This window comes from Aedes albopictus, chromosome 2, assembly GCF_035046485.1.
Source record: "Aedes albopictus strain Foshan chromosome 2, AalbF5, whole genome shotgun sequence".
Taxonomy (NCBI): Eukaryota; Metazoa; Arthropoda; class Insecta; order Diptera; family Culicidae; genus Aedes; species Aedes albopictus.
The window spans coordinates 386,313,276-386,328,783 of record NC_085137.1 but is presented as its reverse complement, the minus strand read 5'-3'; the positions used below and the strand labels follow the sequence as shown (position 1 = coordinate 386,328,783).

General features: G+C 41.8%; 1 protein-coding gene and 1 long non-coding RNA gene across 2 annotated transcripts; one reads left to right on the top strand and one right to left on the bottom strand.

The window, feature by feature from the left end:
• Positions 1 to 766: 766 nt before the first annotated feature.
• On the bottom strand, positions 767 to 1,800 carry LOC115266431 (uncharacterized). Its single transcript, XR_009997183.1, has 2 exons — positions 1,102 to 1,800; positions 767 to 808 (listed from the first exon to the last, which is right to left on the bottom strand). It is a non-coding gene; the product is annotated as an uncharacterized LOC115266431 (long non-coding RNA).
• A 10,069-nt stretch (positions 1,801 to 11,869) lies between these two features.
• Positions 11,870 to 13,417, top strand: LOC109399434 (inositol monophosphatase 1). Its single transcript, XM_019671877.3, has 5 exons — positions 11,870 to 12,091; positions 12,218 to 12,351; positions 12,410 to 12,557; positions 12,632 to 12,849; positions 12,923 to 13,417. Exons 1-5 carry the CDS (start codon positions 12,029 to 12,031, stop codon positions 13,182 to 13,184), a joined length of 825 nt encoding a protein of 274 aa, XP_019527422.2. The 5' UTR covers positions 11,870 to 12,028; the 3' UTR covers positions 13,185 to 13,417.
• Positions 13,418 to 15,508: the final 2,091 nt, after the last annotated feature.

The following is a 15,508-nucleotide window of genomic DNA, read 5'->3' as shown; positions in this document are numbered from 1 at the left end:
TTAAATTTCGGAAACTCGAGTGACGAATTCAACGCGAACATTTCACCCGGTAACAGTTTGGGATCGACTAAGGTTGCTATGACTGGTACGCTTAGGCCAACCTGCAGGACACTGTACCTGGAAATGTTTAAAGTAACGATGGCTAAGTAGCCAATCCCTACCCCTACATACCATTTTAAAATTGATTCAATACCTTATCGCAGTACTCCTGCTCAACAAGGGCCTAGCGTTATCAACCACGTAGAACTTCTCTATAAAACATGGACGATCATCTGATATTATCAGTTCAGCCTAAAAGTAGCCACTACAACTATGTTCCCTGGACTTGCGTGTGCTTTAAGGTGAAACGGGACGCCGTGTTATTTTTCCTATCTTGCCTCTCTTTCTAACAATTTGCCTCGCGATTTTGAAGATGGTAATCTCGAGTTCTATCGCACTGAAGATGCTGAAAAACAATCAGCATATGCACTGCAAGTGAGCATACACAGTGATAGGTTTTTGTTGCAAAATATGAAGTAGAATCTGAGATTACCATCTTAGTAGCAACAGAGCAATGGCGGATATTTCCTCGACCGTCCCGTCCGCCCTTAAGAGGTTTGTCGGAACCCTGCTTGACTTGAAACAATAACCTTCTGCAATCTGCATTGCTAACTAGCTTATTGAAGATTTCGCCGTTAACAGTGTTGACCTCCGCACCGGAGTCTATCAGAAACGAGATCGGAGTGTTCGCTACATACCCAATGATTATGCCTTTTTCATCATAACATGTAGTGTCGCCTTTGGGAATCACATCGATAGACCCAACTCGCTGAAACGAAACCCAAAGACAAATAATTCGCAAAATAAATGTTACGTTTTACAATTCGTTTCATTTATCCCCACAACAAATAAAAACAAACAAGAAATGTTGAATGCATTCAAATCATATTTATGACTGCTCAAGCGAGCATGTGCATAAGTTATTTATTTATTGCAAAAACGAATTCAACCAAAAAAAAAAACAAACAAAAATTTAACCACACTGAATCATACATGTATTAAAATCGTTGTGAGGATAACTAGTGTAAGGCTCATCGATCACTAGGATAATGGATCACTTACTGAGTCCTTGACGATGTCCTTTTCATCCTCTGTTTCTCTCTGAACTGCAGCGACGCGCTTCGGTTTGGGAGCTGTAGCGTCCTCCTCGGATGCTCGACGTTTCAACGAGAACGCTTTCGGGTTTTCACGACAAGCTCTTTCGATATGCCCCTTGGCATGGCATTTCCGTCAAACCTTTTCCAAAGCGTGACATGTTGATGGAGAATGATAGTAGCTTGTGCATCGCCAACACTGCACTCGTTGATTGTTGTCGTTTCCTCGTCGTTTGAAGGTGCTTCTGCCTCTTTCGCCATCAAACTTCATCCCAAATCGGTTCTCGACAAATGGCTGTCCGCGAAATTGATGAGCGCCGCCGTATTGGGATCCGTGCGACACCGCAGCAATATTCGGTTGGTTCGGAAGATGAGTTTTTGCAAAAATCGCCTCATTCAGCTGCTCAATTTCGTATGCTCGTATCTTGTCCATCAAATCGACCAAAGTACAACCTTTTCTTGATACTTTCCGTCCTGCTTCTCGTACCTTTACATTTATGGCGTGATAGCTGAAGAATATCCGCAACATTCTCGACCAGCTGCTCTTCGCCATATTCGCACAACTTCGCCACTGCCAAGACACGTTTTACGTAGGACACGTCACTTTCTCCCGCCTTTTGCATCGTAGATCGCAGCTTCTGTCGTTGGAGTAATGTAGTCGCGAGAGCTGAAATAGTCGTCTACACGAAGAAATCAAACTACCTAATTTTTGGGTCGATTTTACTCAAAGCTGAGTATATCGAATAAACTATTTACCCAAAATTAGGTTGTTTTCCCTCTTTCCCTCACCGAAGTTGCCAAAAACAAACAGAGATGCATCTACCCAACGGGGGTCCTTGAGCCCAATAAGCCAATTTTGGGTAAATGCAGGTTTACTCAAATTTGGGTTGAATGAGGGGGGGTCTTGGGTTGAATTTACCTACTCTTAAGTAAATGTTTTTGCTGGAGGTGAAGGCAATTTACCTAGTGTGAGATTAATCGATTTACTCAAATTTGGCTTATTGGGCCGAACTATGGGGTTGCGTCAAAAGAACTCAATTTTGGGTAGTTTGGCGGCTCCGTGTAAGCGGCGAACAGCATTGGAATAAGGAGAGCAAATCGCGTCAGGTGTCGTAGAAGAAGATGCCGTACTTTCCAGCACATCTAGCAGTCCACGTCCAGCCTTGATTTTGAATATATTGATTTTCATCGACTCGTCCGACACGCCCACAAGATTCATGGAAGCTTAAAGCTGCTCTTTCCACTGCTCGTACGACTTTTTGTCAATATATTTTTCATTATCGCAGGGTCGACACTCCGGTATATTTAGCGTTGCGAAGGACATGGAGGACAGAATCGAGGCCTCATTCCTGTTGCTGCTGGAATCAGCTCGAAGCGTCGAATGTCCTCGAGGGTAACTGCCGCAGCCCATGTCCAAGGCAGTTGCTTCGTCACGCTGTTTATTATCCGCACGTACCTGTTTCAGCTTCTTTGACAGGTTAGCGGAACGCTTTTTCTCCAGCTCAAGTGCTTTCTCCAACTCTTTCTTCGTCGGTCTCATAGTCTTTCTGTAGCAAGGAAAAACAATACAGCATCACAAATTGCTCGCTTTTGTAAAACCATGAAATATTACATGTTGATTATCAGTTCAAAATAGCTTGTTATGTTTCGATGTAAATATATAATCAGTTAGCAAACACTTCCAGATGTAAACATCAAAAAAAATGTTTGTGTTTGTATGCCGAATCAATAGGGCACTGCACTGTTTTGAATTTGTATGGAATTTTGACGTTTCTTGGCCTTGTTGTTTACAAAATTCCTGTAAGAGTGAAAGAGAAGGAGAGAATTTCATGCAGTGCCCTATTCTAGCCTAACAAAGTAAAACGGACGACCAGCAAATTGTGGTTTGATTAGTTGTACCTAATCGTCACAATATGTGTGCACTGGTACAAGTTTTTCGATCCCGGCAACCCAACACTTATAGTGTTGGTGTAACTTGCTTCACTGACACAGTTACACCAGAGTATTCACCACTCGCCACCATTTGCTATCTTACTCACACGAGAGTAATCATTTCGTCGGTAGTTTGAACCACGCGGAGTTTATTCTGTTTGTCTACCCACACCAGGGTAGACGATCTGATTTTCTAGGAGTGCTAGAACCACACAAGGCCATAGAGATAAGTGACATTTCAACACACGAACACTAGCGCGAGTTTTTCCTCACACAAAAGTGCACGCCGATTCAAAGGCTATTCAGATTGCATATGAAAATAATACCCAATCGAATTGGGTAAAACGGGTAAATAATGATAAAACTAACGTCCGGGGTAAGAGTGCAAATATTTTCCTCGCAGTTTCACAACTACATCTACAAAACAGGCACGCATACATTTGAACGTGATTACCTCTATACTCTCTTTTCCCCACACTAAGCCAACTGGAACTACACAAAGTTCATTCAGCTGGTCTACCCACACTGAGGTAGAGCATAAAATATTATTGGCAAAGCCTGAACCATTCGAAGTTCAAGTTATTTCCCTCTCACTAGGTGAACCAATCGTGTGGGAATGGTTCAATCTGCATCAGCTCAAACCCGCACGAGGGCAGCCATTTTGGAAACATGTGCGGTCTTCCATCAATTTTCTGCTGATGGCAGACCAGCTCCATCCTTGAAAATACCAGTTTTTCATTGGGATTTTCATGTATCTGACACCTTTCAGACGCGCGCGCCGGTCAGGCTAAGGCCGGGGTGGCCTCTGCTGTACATAGTAGCCGCCTCCACTCCACTCGGTCCATGGCTGTTTGTGTCCAGTTCCGCACTCTGCGTAGGGTCCGCAGATCGTCCTCCACTTGGTCGACCCACCTAGCTCGCTGCGCTCCACGTCTTCTTGTACCGGTCGGATGACTTTCGAGAACCATTTTAGTCGGGTTGCTATCCGACATCCTGATGACGTGACCCGCCCACCGTAGCCTCCCGATTTTCGCGGTATGGACGATGGTTGGTTCTCCCAGCAGCTGATGCAGTTCGTGGTTCATTCGCCTTCTCCAAGTCCCGTCTTCCATCTGCACTCCGCCGTAGATGGTACGCAACACCTTCCGTTCGAAAACTCCAAGGGCGCGTTGGTCCTCTGCACGTAGGGTCCATGTTTCGTGCCCATAGAGGACGACCGGTCTAATCAGCGTTTTGTAGATGGTTAACTTCGTGTTACGGCGAACTTTATTCGATCGTAGAGTTCTGCGGAGTCCAAAGTAAGAACGATTTCCTGCCATAATGCGCCTCTGAATTTCTCTGCTGGTGTCGTTGTCGGCGGTCACCAGTGAGCCCAAGTACACGAATTCTTCAACCGCCTCGATTTCATCACCGTCGACATGAATTCGGGGTGGCGGGCGCGGTGATTCCTCCCTGGAGCCCTTTGCCATCATGTACTTTGTCTTCGACACATTAATGACTAATCCGATTCGCCTGGCTTCACTCTTTAGTCGGATGTACGTTTCCGCCATCGTCTCAAATTTACGAGCAATGATATCAATATCATCGGCGAAACCAAGCAGCTGAACGGACTTCGTGAAAATCGTCCCACTCGTGTTTATCCCCGCTCTTCTTATTACACCCTCCAAAGCAATGTTGAACAGCAAGCACGAAAGACCATCACCTTGCCGTAACCCTCTGCGAGATTCGAAGGGACTCGAGAGTGTCCCTGATACTCGAACTACGCACATCACTCGATCCATCGTCGCCTTGATCAACCGTATCAGTTTGTCCGGGAATCCGTATTCGTGCATAATCTGCCATAGCTGTTCTCCATCGATTGTATCATACGCCGATTTGAAATCGATGAACAAGTGATGTGTGGGCACGTTGTATTCGCGGCATTTCTGCAACACCTGGCGGATGGCGAACATCTGGTCCGTTGTAGCGCGTTCACCCATAAATCCAGCCTGATATTGCCCCACGAACTCTCTTGCAATTGGTGATAGACGGCGGCATAAAATTTGAGAGAGTATCTTGTAGGCAGCGCTCAGTAGTGTGATCGCGCGGTAGTTCCCGCAATCCAACTTGTCGCCCTTTTTGTAGATGGGACACACGATACCTTCCATCCATTCCTCCGGTAATATTTCCTCCTCCCAAATCTTGGTAATGACCCAGTGTAGTGCTCTCACCAGTGCTTCTCCACCGTATTTTAGAAGCTCGCTTGGTAGTTGATCTGCTCCAGCGGCTTTGTTGTTTTTCAACCGGCCAACCTCCTCCTCAATCTCTTGAAGGTCAGGGGCCGGAAGTCTTTCGTCCTGTGCACATACTCCTAGATCGGTTACCACGCCACCTTCGGTACTTGCAACGTCGCCATTGAGGTGCTCATCGTAATGCTGCCGCCACCTCTCGACCACCTCACGCTCGCTCGTGAGAATATTCCCGTGATTATCTCGGCACATGTCGGCTTGTGGCACAAAGCCTCTGCGCGAGCGGTTCAGCTTCTCGTAGAACTTTCGTGTGTCCTTAGCGCGGTACAGCTCTTCCATCGCTTCGCGATCTCGTTCTTCCTGCTGGTGCTTCTTCATCCGGAAGACTGAGTTCTGCCTGTTCCGCGCCTGTTTGTAACGTGCCTCATTCGCTCTCGTACGGTGTTGCAGCATTCTCGCCCATGCTGCATTCTTCTCGTTTTTCAACTGTTCACATTCGCCGTCGTACCAGTCGTTTCTGCACGCAGAAAAATAAATTGTAAACATAATTGAATTCTAGTTCAAATCAACCGATTTTTCAGTTTACTATAGCGACAAATTGATTTCTAGTTTAAACTGAACTGTTGCATTGTTTGATAATACAAATGTTTTCATTTGACGAAATTTTTCACAGTTTGTTAGAACAAACACAGATTTGGTAGTTTCAACATAAAATAACAGATTGTTTTAAACGGCTGCACTTTTGTGACTAACAAAGCCGGAATGTGATTGTGTTGGTGACGGCAGCTCCTGCGGCAGCTCGGAAATCTATTTTTAGACCGTCGGTGAGCGGATGGAGAGGAGAACGACTAAAAAAAGACAAAAAAGGCGAAGCCGATCAACTTTTTGTGGATGCTGTCGTGAGTACCAGCGCGTTATCCATCACGACCAAAGCTGCACTTGGAAGTTGGCGTGATGGATTTGCTGCACCTTCTTCGTTGTGGCGATGTTGGGGTAAGCATTTTATATGTGTGTGAGTGCTTTCGGACCATGTTTATGGTTTTTATTTTGTTGAAACAAATGAAATTTTTGACATTATATGAAATGATGGTAATCGGTTGTTTTTATCGATAAACTCTAAATGAAAACAATTAAATATAACTTTGGAATAAGTAAATTCTCAGTTTGAAAATCAACCATGCGTTTTATTGTTTTAAACAAGCGCCATTTTTCTGCGTGTGTGATTCGGAGTCGCGAAGCCTAGTGCTGTAGCCGAGGTACTACCTATGGCGGATCGGATGTCCCTCCAGCCATCTTCAAGTGTAGCTGCGCCAAGCTGCTCTTCCGTTGGTAGGGCCACTGCTAACTGCTGCGCGTAGTCTTGAGCCACTTCTACGTTACGAAGTTGCTCGATGTTGAGCCGCGGCGTTCGACTTCGACGCGTGGTGATAACTGTCGAAAGTTCCTTTCAGAAGCCACTACTTACTTTACGGGAGCGTTGTTGGCTGCACCATTTTTGTAGTGACCGGTAGTATTACCGGTAGAACCGGATGATCGGCTCATCTTATTTTTTCTTCGAGCTTCTCCGGTGTCGCATCCGTACGTGCGTAAATCTCTCGGGAAACTGCCTCCTAAAACTGATCCAAAACCAACACCATTTCATCATGCAGTCTGAACATGAATATCGTCGCATGGTTTAGTAAAATGTTACACCCGTTACCAATACGCACAAGAACAATGTTATTTTTGTATTAGTTTGAATTAAAATATTTCTAGTGTTTCATTTCAAAAGGGAGTATGCGTCATCTTTATATAGAAATTCCAAATCAGAACACGGTAATAACATTTTCATTTTATTTTTTATTTTGCCTGTCATGTACTCTACACACTCTTCGTCGAACCATTCGTTCCGTCGATTCCGTTTACCCGATGGTGCTCTCGGCTGCGTTGTTGATGGCTGCTTTCACTGTACTCCAGCAGTCCTCTAGAGGGGCCTCATCGAGCTCGCCCTCGTCTGGCAACGCGGCCTCGAGATTCTGCGCTTATGCTGAGGTGACATCCGGTTGTTTCAGTCGTTCTAGGTTGTACCGTGGCGGTCGCCGGTATCGTACATTGTTGATGCTGGAAAGTTTTGGGCGCAGTTCGAACATCACCAGGTAGTGGCCGGAGTCGCTGTTGGCCCCACGATAGGTCCTGACGTCGATAATGTAGGAGAAGTGCCGTCCGTCAATCAGAACGTGGTCGATTTGAGATTCCGTCTGCTGTGGTGATCTCTAGGTGTAACGATAAGGGAGGCTGTGACAAAAAAATGCCATCGCATCGCAAACCTTTGCTGTGCGATTGTGTTCGCACGTTTGTGGCTCACGATCGTACGACACGAACGCCAACGAGTGCATCGCATCTTTTGCAAGCGCGATGCTTTTCTATTTTAGAGGTTCGCGGCCGATATTTTTGTAATGAAATCAAATACCTATTGGTAAACTTTTTCGTCGATATCATTTCAGTAACAAATTTTGAAAACGACGTATAATCAATGGTGTAGCATTGATTATACGTCGTTTTCAAAATTTGTTACTGATTTATTGGTATAATACCTGACCAGTATAATCATAAAACACCCAACTAATTACCTTTAAGTGTACAAAAAACGGCAACAAACCAAGTGCTCTACATTGTGATCCTTCTGGCGAACCAACTGCGATTCTGCTCGTTCGACATTTGTTTTGTGTTGGTTCGTCGATTCGGGAAATCGTGAACCGTTCTCTCTTTTTGGGTTCGCGAGCGCGTGAGCAAAGATTGTGTTTGATGCGAACCAAAAAACACGTCAAGCGCATGATGCTTTCCACCACTGCTTGTAATTTCATACTATTGATGTTTTCCAATCATTAAAAAAACGCCCCCCTTTTTAGTATTTCCGCCCACTCAATTTTGAATTTTCAAATTTTCGCCCCCTTGGGCCTTATTTTCGGCCTTTTATGCTCACTTTGGGAATCACTGTGCTAGAGTATGCTGGAGGTATATCCTATCATATACACTTTGATAATTAAAAAGATTCAATGTTTTGTAAGTGATACACATGGGTGTTTAATCATAATGTAAACTTATAACATCAAATTTCACTGTCGCTCCAATACACACATTCTCAGCATCAAAAGACCCCAACTCGATCCGACGTGGTCCTGAGCCGCAATCACGTTTTGAACGTGCCTGCACACTAAGGACTGTTCATTAAAGAAAGTGGTCATCTGTTTACCAATAGTTTAGAGTTAAAACTAAACAAAAAAAATGTGATTTTTTGCTCAGTGTGTAAAAACATTGTTCACTTCAGCAACACATTCAAAGAAAACGGAAAAAGTGAGAAATTTTGAGCGCACAAACGGTGTTCCAAAAAGTTGTCGTTTCGAGAATTGGCATACTAGTACACTTCCGGTACAGCAATTTTTCAACGCTGAGCAGGAGACAGATGTGCTGGATGATGTAGGGTACATCAGAATCGAAAAATTTGGGAAAAAGTTTTGGGTGTGGCAAGCCAATTGTTCATGCGGCTTAAACAGATCTTCGTATTTCACAACAGGAACAACAAACGGTGAAAATAACATAAGGGGCTGTCCATAAACCACGTGGTCATGAGGGGGGGGGGGGTTCGGCCAATGACCATTTTGTATGGATAAATAAAAAAAAATTGTATGGACCAATGACCACGCGGGGGGGGGGGGGGGGTTTGAAAAGTCCCAAAAAATGACCACGTGGTTTATGGACAGCCCCTAAAGGAATGCATCAAAGAACGACTTCTACCCATCTATCGAAAACATACGGATCGTCCATTGTTTTAGCCGGATCTGGCATCCGCTCATTACGTTTCTTCTACACTAGAGATGCTCAAGACAGAAAAAGTCGATTTTGTCGAAAAATAGCAAAATCCACCAAACTTACCTGAACTGCGTCCTGTGAAAAGATACTGGACAATAATTAAGCGGCATCTCAAGAAAGATGGAAGAGAAGCAACCTCTGTTGATTGCTTCAAGAAAATTTGGGCTGCGGCACAACGAAAGGTTACGGAGAAAGTTGTGCAGAATCTAATGGGAGATATCAAGAGGAAAGTCCGAGCGTTCTTCAGAAATGCGAAGTGAATGTTCAAACTCACGTGAATTCGGCCACATGGTTGTTGGTTGTCTTATATAAAAAATAAATTTATGAATTTGTTCGAAGATAAATATTTTCTATTGAAGAACAGGTGTCCAGGTTTCTTTAATGAATAGTCCTTATTGTGTCAGTCCAATTTGGGGTGAAGTCAGCAAAACCTCCAGTAGCTTTAGTACAAGAAGATGAAGGTGATCATTGCGATACATAAACGTGAGTGTGTTTTGAGTTATCAAATAATCCTTAATGATCTTCACAACATGTACATTTCTTTGCATTAGTTGACCAAAATTCATAAAAATAGTCCAAAAAAGTACATTTCTGTATATCTGCAAGCTATTATTGTTATATTGTAGATTAATAGCATTCATTCTAACTTACAGGTAGTTTATGTAGTTTAGAAAAAAAATACCCATTTTACTAACAATAACAAAGAAAAACGTATCACCCTAAAATTGATAAAACTCATATCAAAATACAACTCACAATAGCATACACCAAGAAACAAAACGTGTGAAAATTTGGCAAAATTTTGATGTTTAGAATTGATTTCTAAGTGGATCTTTTTTTTCTGTTTACCCAATTTTGAGGCAATTTTCCTAATCTTATCAGAATTCCTTTTATTCCTCAAATACCAAATATTTTCAACACAGTTTACTAAACCAATGTAAAATGGATGTAAAGCATTCATTGAAAGGTATATTTTATGATTACACTAGTTTACAGCATTTTTGAACTCGGTTAGCTGATGATCGTTTTTGGTGTAGGATCATGCCCTGAGATCGAAAATGCGAAGGAAAAAAAATACAGTAGAGCGGGATTTTTTTCGACTTTCCATACAAGGTTGATGATTTGAAATCGATTTTTGTTCTTTTTTTAAGCAAAGTCGCTTACTTCACACATCTCATTCTTCGTAATCAATGCTCTGATTGAGCTGATTTTTTTACTGTAACTCGCCTACATATGATGTGTCAAATAAACGTTGAGAAAGAATTTTTAAATTGTTTTTTTTTATTATTGAAAAAAAAATACATTTCTTCATATATTTTTGAAAAATTTGCTAAAATTTAAGGAGATTGTCCCCAAAACTCGCCAATATCTTGAATTTCATCAATCTGACGCAAAACTAGCATTCAGATGATTGAACGGTATTATATTCAGCTTTAATTTATGGATAAAAGATTTAAAATTGGTTGAACAAAATGCAAGATATTTGAATTTTATTAAATTCCATATTTTTAAAAGTTGTAAAACTAGATATTGAACTAATACCCAAAAACTGTTCTACTTTAAATTTTTTGAAGCACGGTTTCGAAATCAGCGCTTAATTATGCTTTGAAAATTTTGGTCGTTGACAGAAGTTCACGACTTTCGTTTTGTTTTGAAAACTAGTGTTATTGCATGTAGTTTTCATTAGAAACTCTGACCATTATATGGTGTATCTTTTTTTGTGCCGGTCACTGTACAGTGTAACCGTTTCAACCGCTAAAATGCCAAATGAGCAAACAGTCGCTTTTACGAATGCGTTGGCAAGGTTGGATGACTACTTCGGTAGTAGAACCTACACTTGAAAACTTTGAATCCGCGATGAAGTTGATCAATCAATGACACAATATCCGAATATTGAGAAAATATTTAGCAAATTAAATGTGATGATACTGAATTTGAATAAGGTTTTAAAGTTCTTACAACTGGTGTATAAGTTCAGTATTCAGCAGGTTACGGAATGATTCGCTTCGAGCGCCTAAAGGTAGGCAACTTTTTCATGAAAATAGTCATGCATTCTTAATTACTATATATATATATATATATATATATATATATATATATATATATATATATATATATATATATATATATATATATATATATATATATATATATATATATATATATATATATATATATATATATATATATATATATATATATATACATAAGTTTAATAAATCTAAGTTTAATAAGCCTACCATGAATGAATGAAAAAGTTTCCTGGGTCATCCGGTAAAAAAGGCGTTTATTGGCGGCGATGTTCTAAAAGACAGCTTTTCATCTGGTTATAGGTATACAATTTCAAATCATTGACCTAAAAATTTCCATAGAATCTTCAACAATAATCACATAATTGGTTTGCGTTAGAAGTTCTTCCATTGATACATAATTATAGCATCCTTAGCGTTTGAAAGACATAGATCCCATAGTGACCAACTTCCCCCAGATAACGGTACTGATGATTAAAACTTTCACAGAGTTATCCATTGATTTGAACAAGTGATGAATCGAATAAATTCCATTCATGGCCCATATTATAAAATAACTCGGCCAATCACCGCATGTAACCACACTTTGGTCGATTGGGCACAATCCATCGCACGTTTGCTTGCGGTTACCAGAAACGATAAGCGAACCAGTACGCATGCTTGCCTATTTATAGGCGCTCGCTCTCACCATATTGCACTCAAATCACTTCAATCAGCTGGCCTGAGCACACGTATCTATCCCGTATTCATGTTTGTTTAGTCTGATTCAATACGTAAAATCATTCAGTCTCGTTTTTGGTACCACAGAAAAATCCGAAACCCCAGTCGCTTTTATTGATTGCAAATTCAATCCGAAATGACCCTCGATTTGGACGAATGTTACGAACATGTTCTCGGACTGGTGGAACAAGCTGGCCAGGTAAAATTCGTGTCGCATGAGCTTATAGCGCTGAATGAAATATCGATCCATTGAAAATGTCGTGGGATATGAATAGTCCCAAGGGAACTTGATATTCGTTAATTAAATTAAATTTGATTGCTTTAGATCATCGCATCGAGGAACTATGGCGAGAAAACGGTTGTGGAGAAATCGAGTAACATTGATTTGTTAACCGAAACGGATCAGCAAGTTGAAAGACTTCTGATGGATGGCATTACTGGGAAATATCCCGATCACAAGTGAGAACTTCAGAGACGTGGTGTGTGGAATTTAAATGCTAATTCATTCATAAAACAGGTTCATTGGAGAGGAAGAAACTTCCGCTGGAAAGAAAGCAGAGCTGACCGATGATCCAACCTGGATCATCGATCCGGTGGATGGTACCATGAACTTCGTTCACAGTTTTCCCCATTCATGCGTTTCGATTGCGTTGCTCGTCAATAAGGTGAGCTTACCTAACGATTGGAACCATTATGCTAATTGAGGAGTCGTTGTTCTAATAGGAATCTTCCACCGTAGCAAGCAGAAATCGGAATCATCTACAATCCGATGGTGAATCAGAAATTTACGGCACGTAGAGGGAAAGGAGCATTCATGAATGAAAAACAGATTCGGGTGTCAGGTGAAACGCGTCTGGAGTATGCTTTGGCGACAACCGAATTCGGTACTAGCCGCGATGAGGAAAGGACTGCCATTGTGCTGGAGAACATCGGAAAACTGGTTCGAGTTGTTCATGGGTAATAGCGAAATAGTGATTTCAAAATCATCGAACTTAAATCTTTTCTACAACACTTCTCTATTCACCCACAGAATGCGCAGTCTGGGGTCTGCCGCGTTGAACATGGCTATGGTGGCACTGGGTGGAGCCGATTTCAACTACGAGTGCGGCATCCATGCTTGGGATATTGCTGCCGGGGATCTGATTGTCCGGGAAGCGGGAGGCGTCTGTCTGGATCCGGCCGGAGGTCCTCTGGATTTGATGTCTCGCCGGGTACTGTGTGCCAGTTCCCAGGAGTTGGCCGATAAAGTGGTTCCATTGCTGACGCAGTACTATCCCCATCCGCGGGACTAAGCTTGTACCTGGGTAAACTGAATTATTAACGTACGTACGTACGCTGAACGAATAGAAAAATTTAGTTAATTTGTACTTATTTTCCGTACCGATAGACGATAAACCGTTCTATGACTGTAGTTACCAGAGTAAACAGTGAAAAGTGGTGAATGTTCAAACCGTAACTGTAGTAAGATACATGTATATTCATAAATAGGCCAAATAAATGTCGACAATTCCAGATAATTCCCTAATTTTTTAAAAAGTGTTTCATTTTCAGTGTTAGCCGAAATTTAAACCCCGAGGTGACCAAATTTCGCAAACTGCTAACATTTAGAGATCATAATTATTGAACTAATTGTGCAATAGTCCAAATTTCCCTTTAGCTATTATACCTAAAGTTAAATTTGGACCTTTCAACAATTAGTTCTTCAAGCTAAGCTCTATAGGAAACCCCATGGTACACCATTTTTTTGCAGACAAGAAGCAAATTCATGCAAGCAAATAAATTCAATCACTTTTATTCGAAGAACTCTAGAAATTAAAAAAAAAGGACAAGGAGAAGAGGTAAAATTGTTCACTATTCACAGCTTTTTGCGTTCAATTTTAAAATAATTTGTGAAGTTCATTTGTGGAAGTTGACCACATTATTGTTTCCAATAAAATCAAGTACATTGTATATGACCCCACTAACATATTTTTAAAACATGTACTGAAAGGACCTGCATCAAGTTTTTTTTTTTTTTTTATCTAGTTCATTTATTTGGGGCTCAATCGCGTATAACGCTTTACGGAGCCGAGGATCTTTCTTTGTACTTAATAGTATACATTATACAGAGTAATAACTTTTTAATGATATCTGTTAGTAATGGGTGGAAGCCAGGGTACTCGTGGCAGCTCGAGGTTAGAAGGTCACATTTTGAGGGATGGACAGGGTAAGGATTGGGCCAAAGGTTTCACTGCTGCTCATCCGGGGGTAAATCGCATCTTGCTAGCGTATTCGGTGCCTTGTGGTGTTGGTACCAACTTGTTGTGGGACTTGGTTTTCCGGATGGCCAGGAGCAGCTTGGTAACACAAAGAGGACAAAACAGAGAAAAAAAAAACTGGAGAAGAAAACACAAGCAAATTAAACTTTTATACCAGCAGAGCGAAGAAAGTCGAAAATACATCCCATGTATGTGACATCGCGGGTCCCCAACACATCTCTCACAAGAACAAAGGGTTGTCTACCTCGGGCCTCAAGGGTATCCAAAAGTAGCGCTCTGGAGGCGTCATTATCCGGGCATTGCCAAACTACGTGGTCGATGTCATCATAACCGGAACCACACTTAGTACAAACATTGCTCAACGCGAGGTTAATCCTGTGTAAATGCGCGTCTAGCGAGTAATGGTTGGACATAAGTCTTGACATCACGCGAATGAAATTGCGACTTACATCCAGACCATACCACCACACTCGCAAAGAAACATTGGGAATAATGGAATGTAACCACCGTCCCAGCTGGCCATCTCGCCAATCATTTTGCCAACTTTGAAGAGAACTCTGGCGAACAAAATGGAAAAATTCATCATGTGAAATTCTTCTATCATAGATCTCACCTTCCTGTGCGCCCACCTTTGCGAGAGAGTCCGCCTTCTCATTGCCATAAATTGAGCAATGTGAGGGGACCCATACAAAGGTAATCTTGTATGATCTTTCGACCAGTGCACCCATCTGCTCCCTTATTTTTGTATGAATGTTTTACAGGTTTCATCGACCGGAGTGCCTCAATCGAACTAAGGCTATCCGAGAAGATGAAGAAATGGTCTACGGGCATGTTGGAAATCATCCCCAAAGCGAAGTTGATTGCTGCCAGCTCAGCAACATAAACCGAACAAGGTTCCTGAAGTTTGCGGAAGGCGGTAAAATTTTCATTGAAGACACCGAAACCAGTGGATCCATTTATGCGAGACCCATCAGTGAAGAATCTCTTACAGGAATTGACATGTTGGTACTTTTCGTTAAAAATGCGAGGAATAGATATACATCGAAGTTGATCTGGTATTCCATGAACAGCTTGTTTCATGGACAGATCGTATTTAACAGAGGAACTGTCATTAGTGAAGTGTACACGGGGAGGATTATAACTTGGTAGGCTTATGTCAGATGACATGTAGAACAGATAGATTCTCATGAATTTTGATTGAGTGTTCAGACTGAGCATTTCTTCGAAGTTTTCAATGACAAGTGTGTTGCTCACTCCACACTTGATAAGTAACCTTAGCGAGAGCTCCCAGAATCGGTTCTGGAGAGGTTTCACCCCTGCCAGGACCTCTAGGCTCGCATTATGCGTTGAGTGCATAC

Excerpts from the sequence above, each read along its gene's own strand:
- LOC109399434 (XM_019671877.3), top strand. The coding sequence starts at position 12,029 with ATGACCCTCGATTTGGACGAATGTTACGAACATGTTCTCGGACTGGTG. Across the intron at positions 12,092-12,217 it reads TGGTGGAACAAGCTGGCCAG|ATCATCGCATCGAGGAACTA; the intron begins GTAAAATTCGTG and ends TGATTGCTTTAG. Across the intron at positions 12,558-12,631 it reads TTGCGTTGCTCGTCAATAAG|CAAGCAGAAATCGGAATCAT; the intron begins GTGAGCTTACCT and ends CTTCCACCGTAG.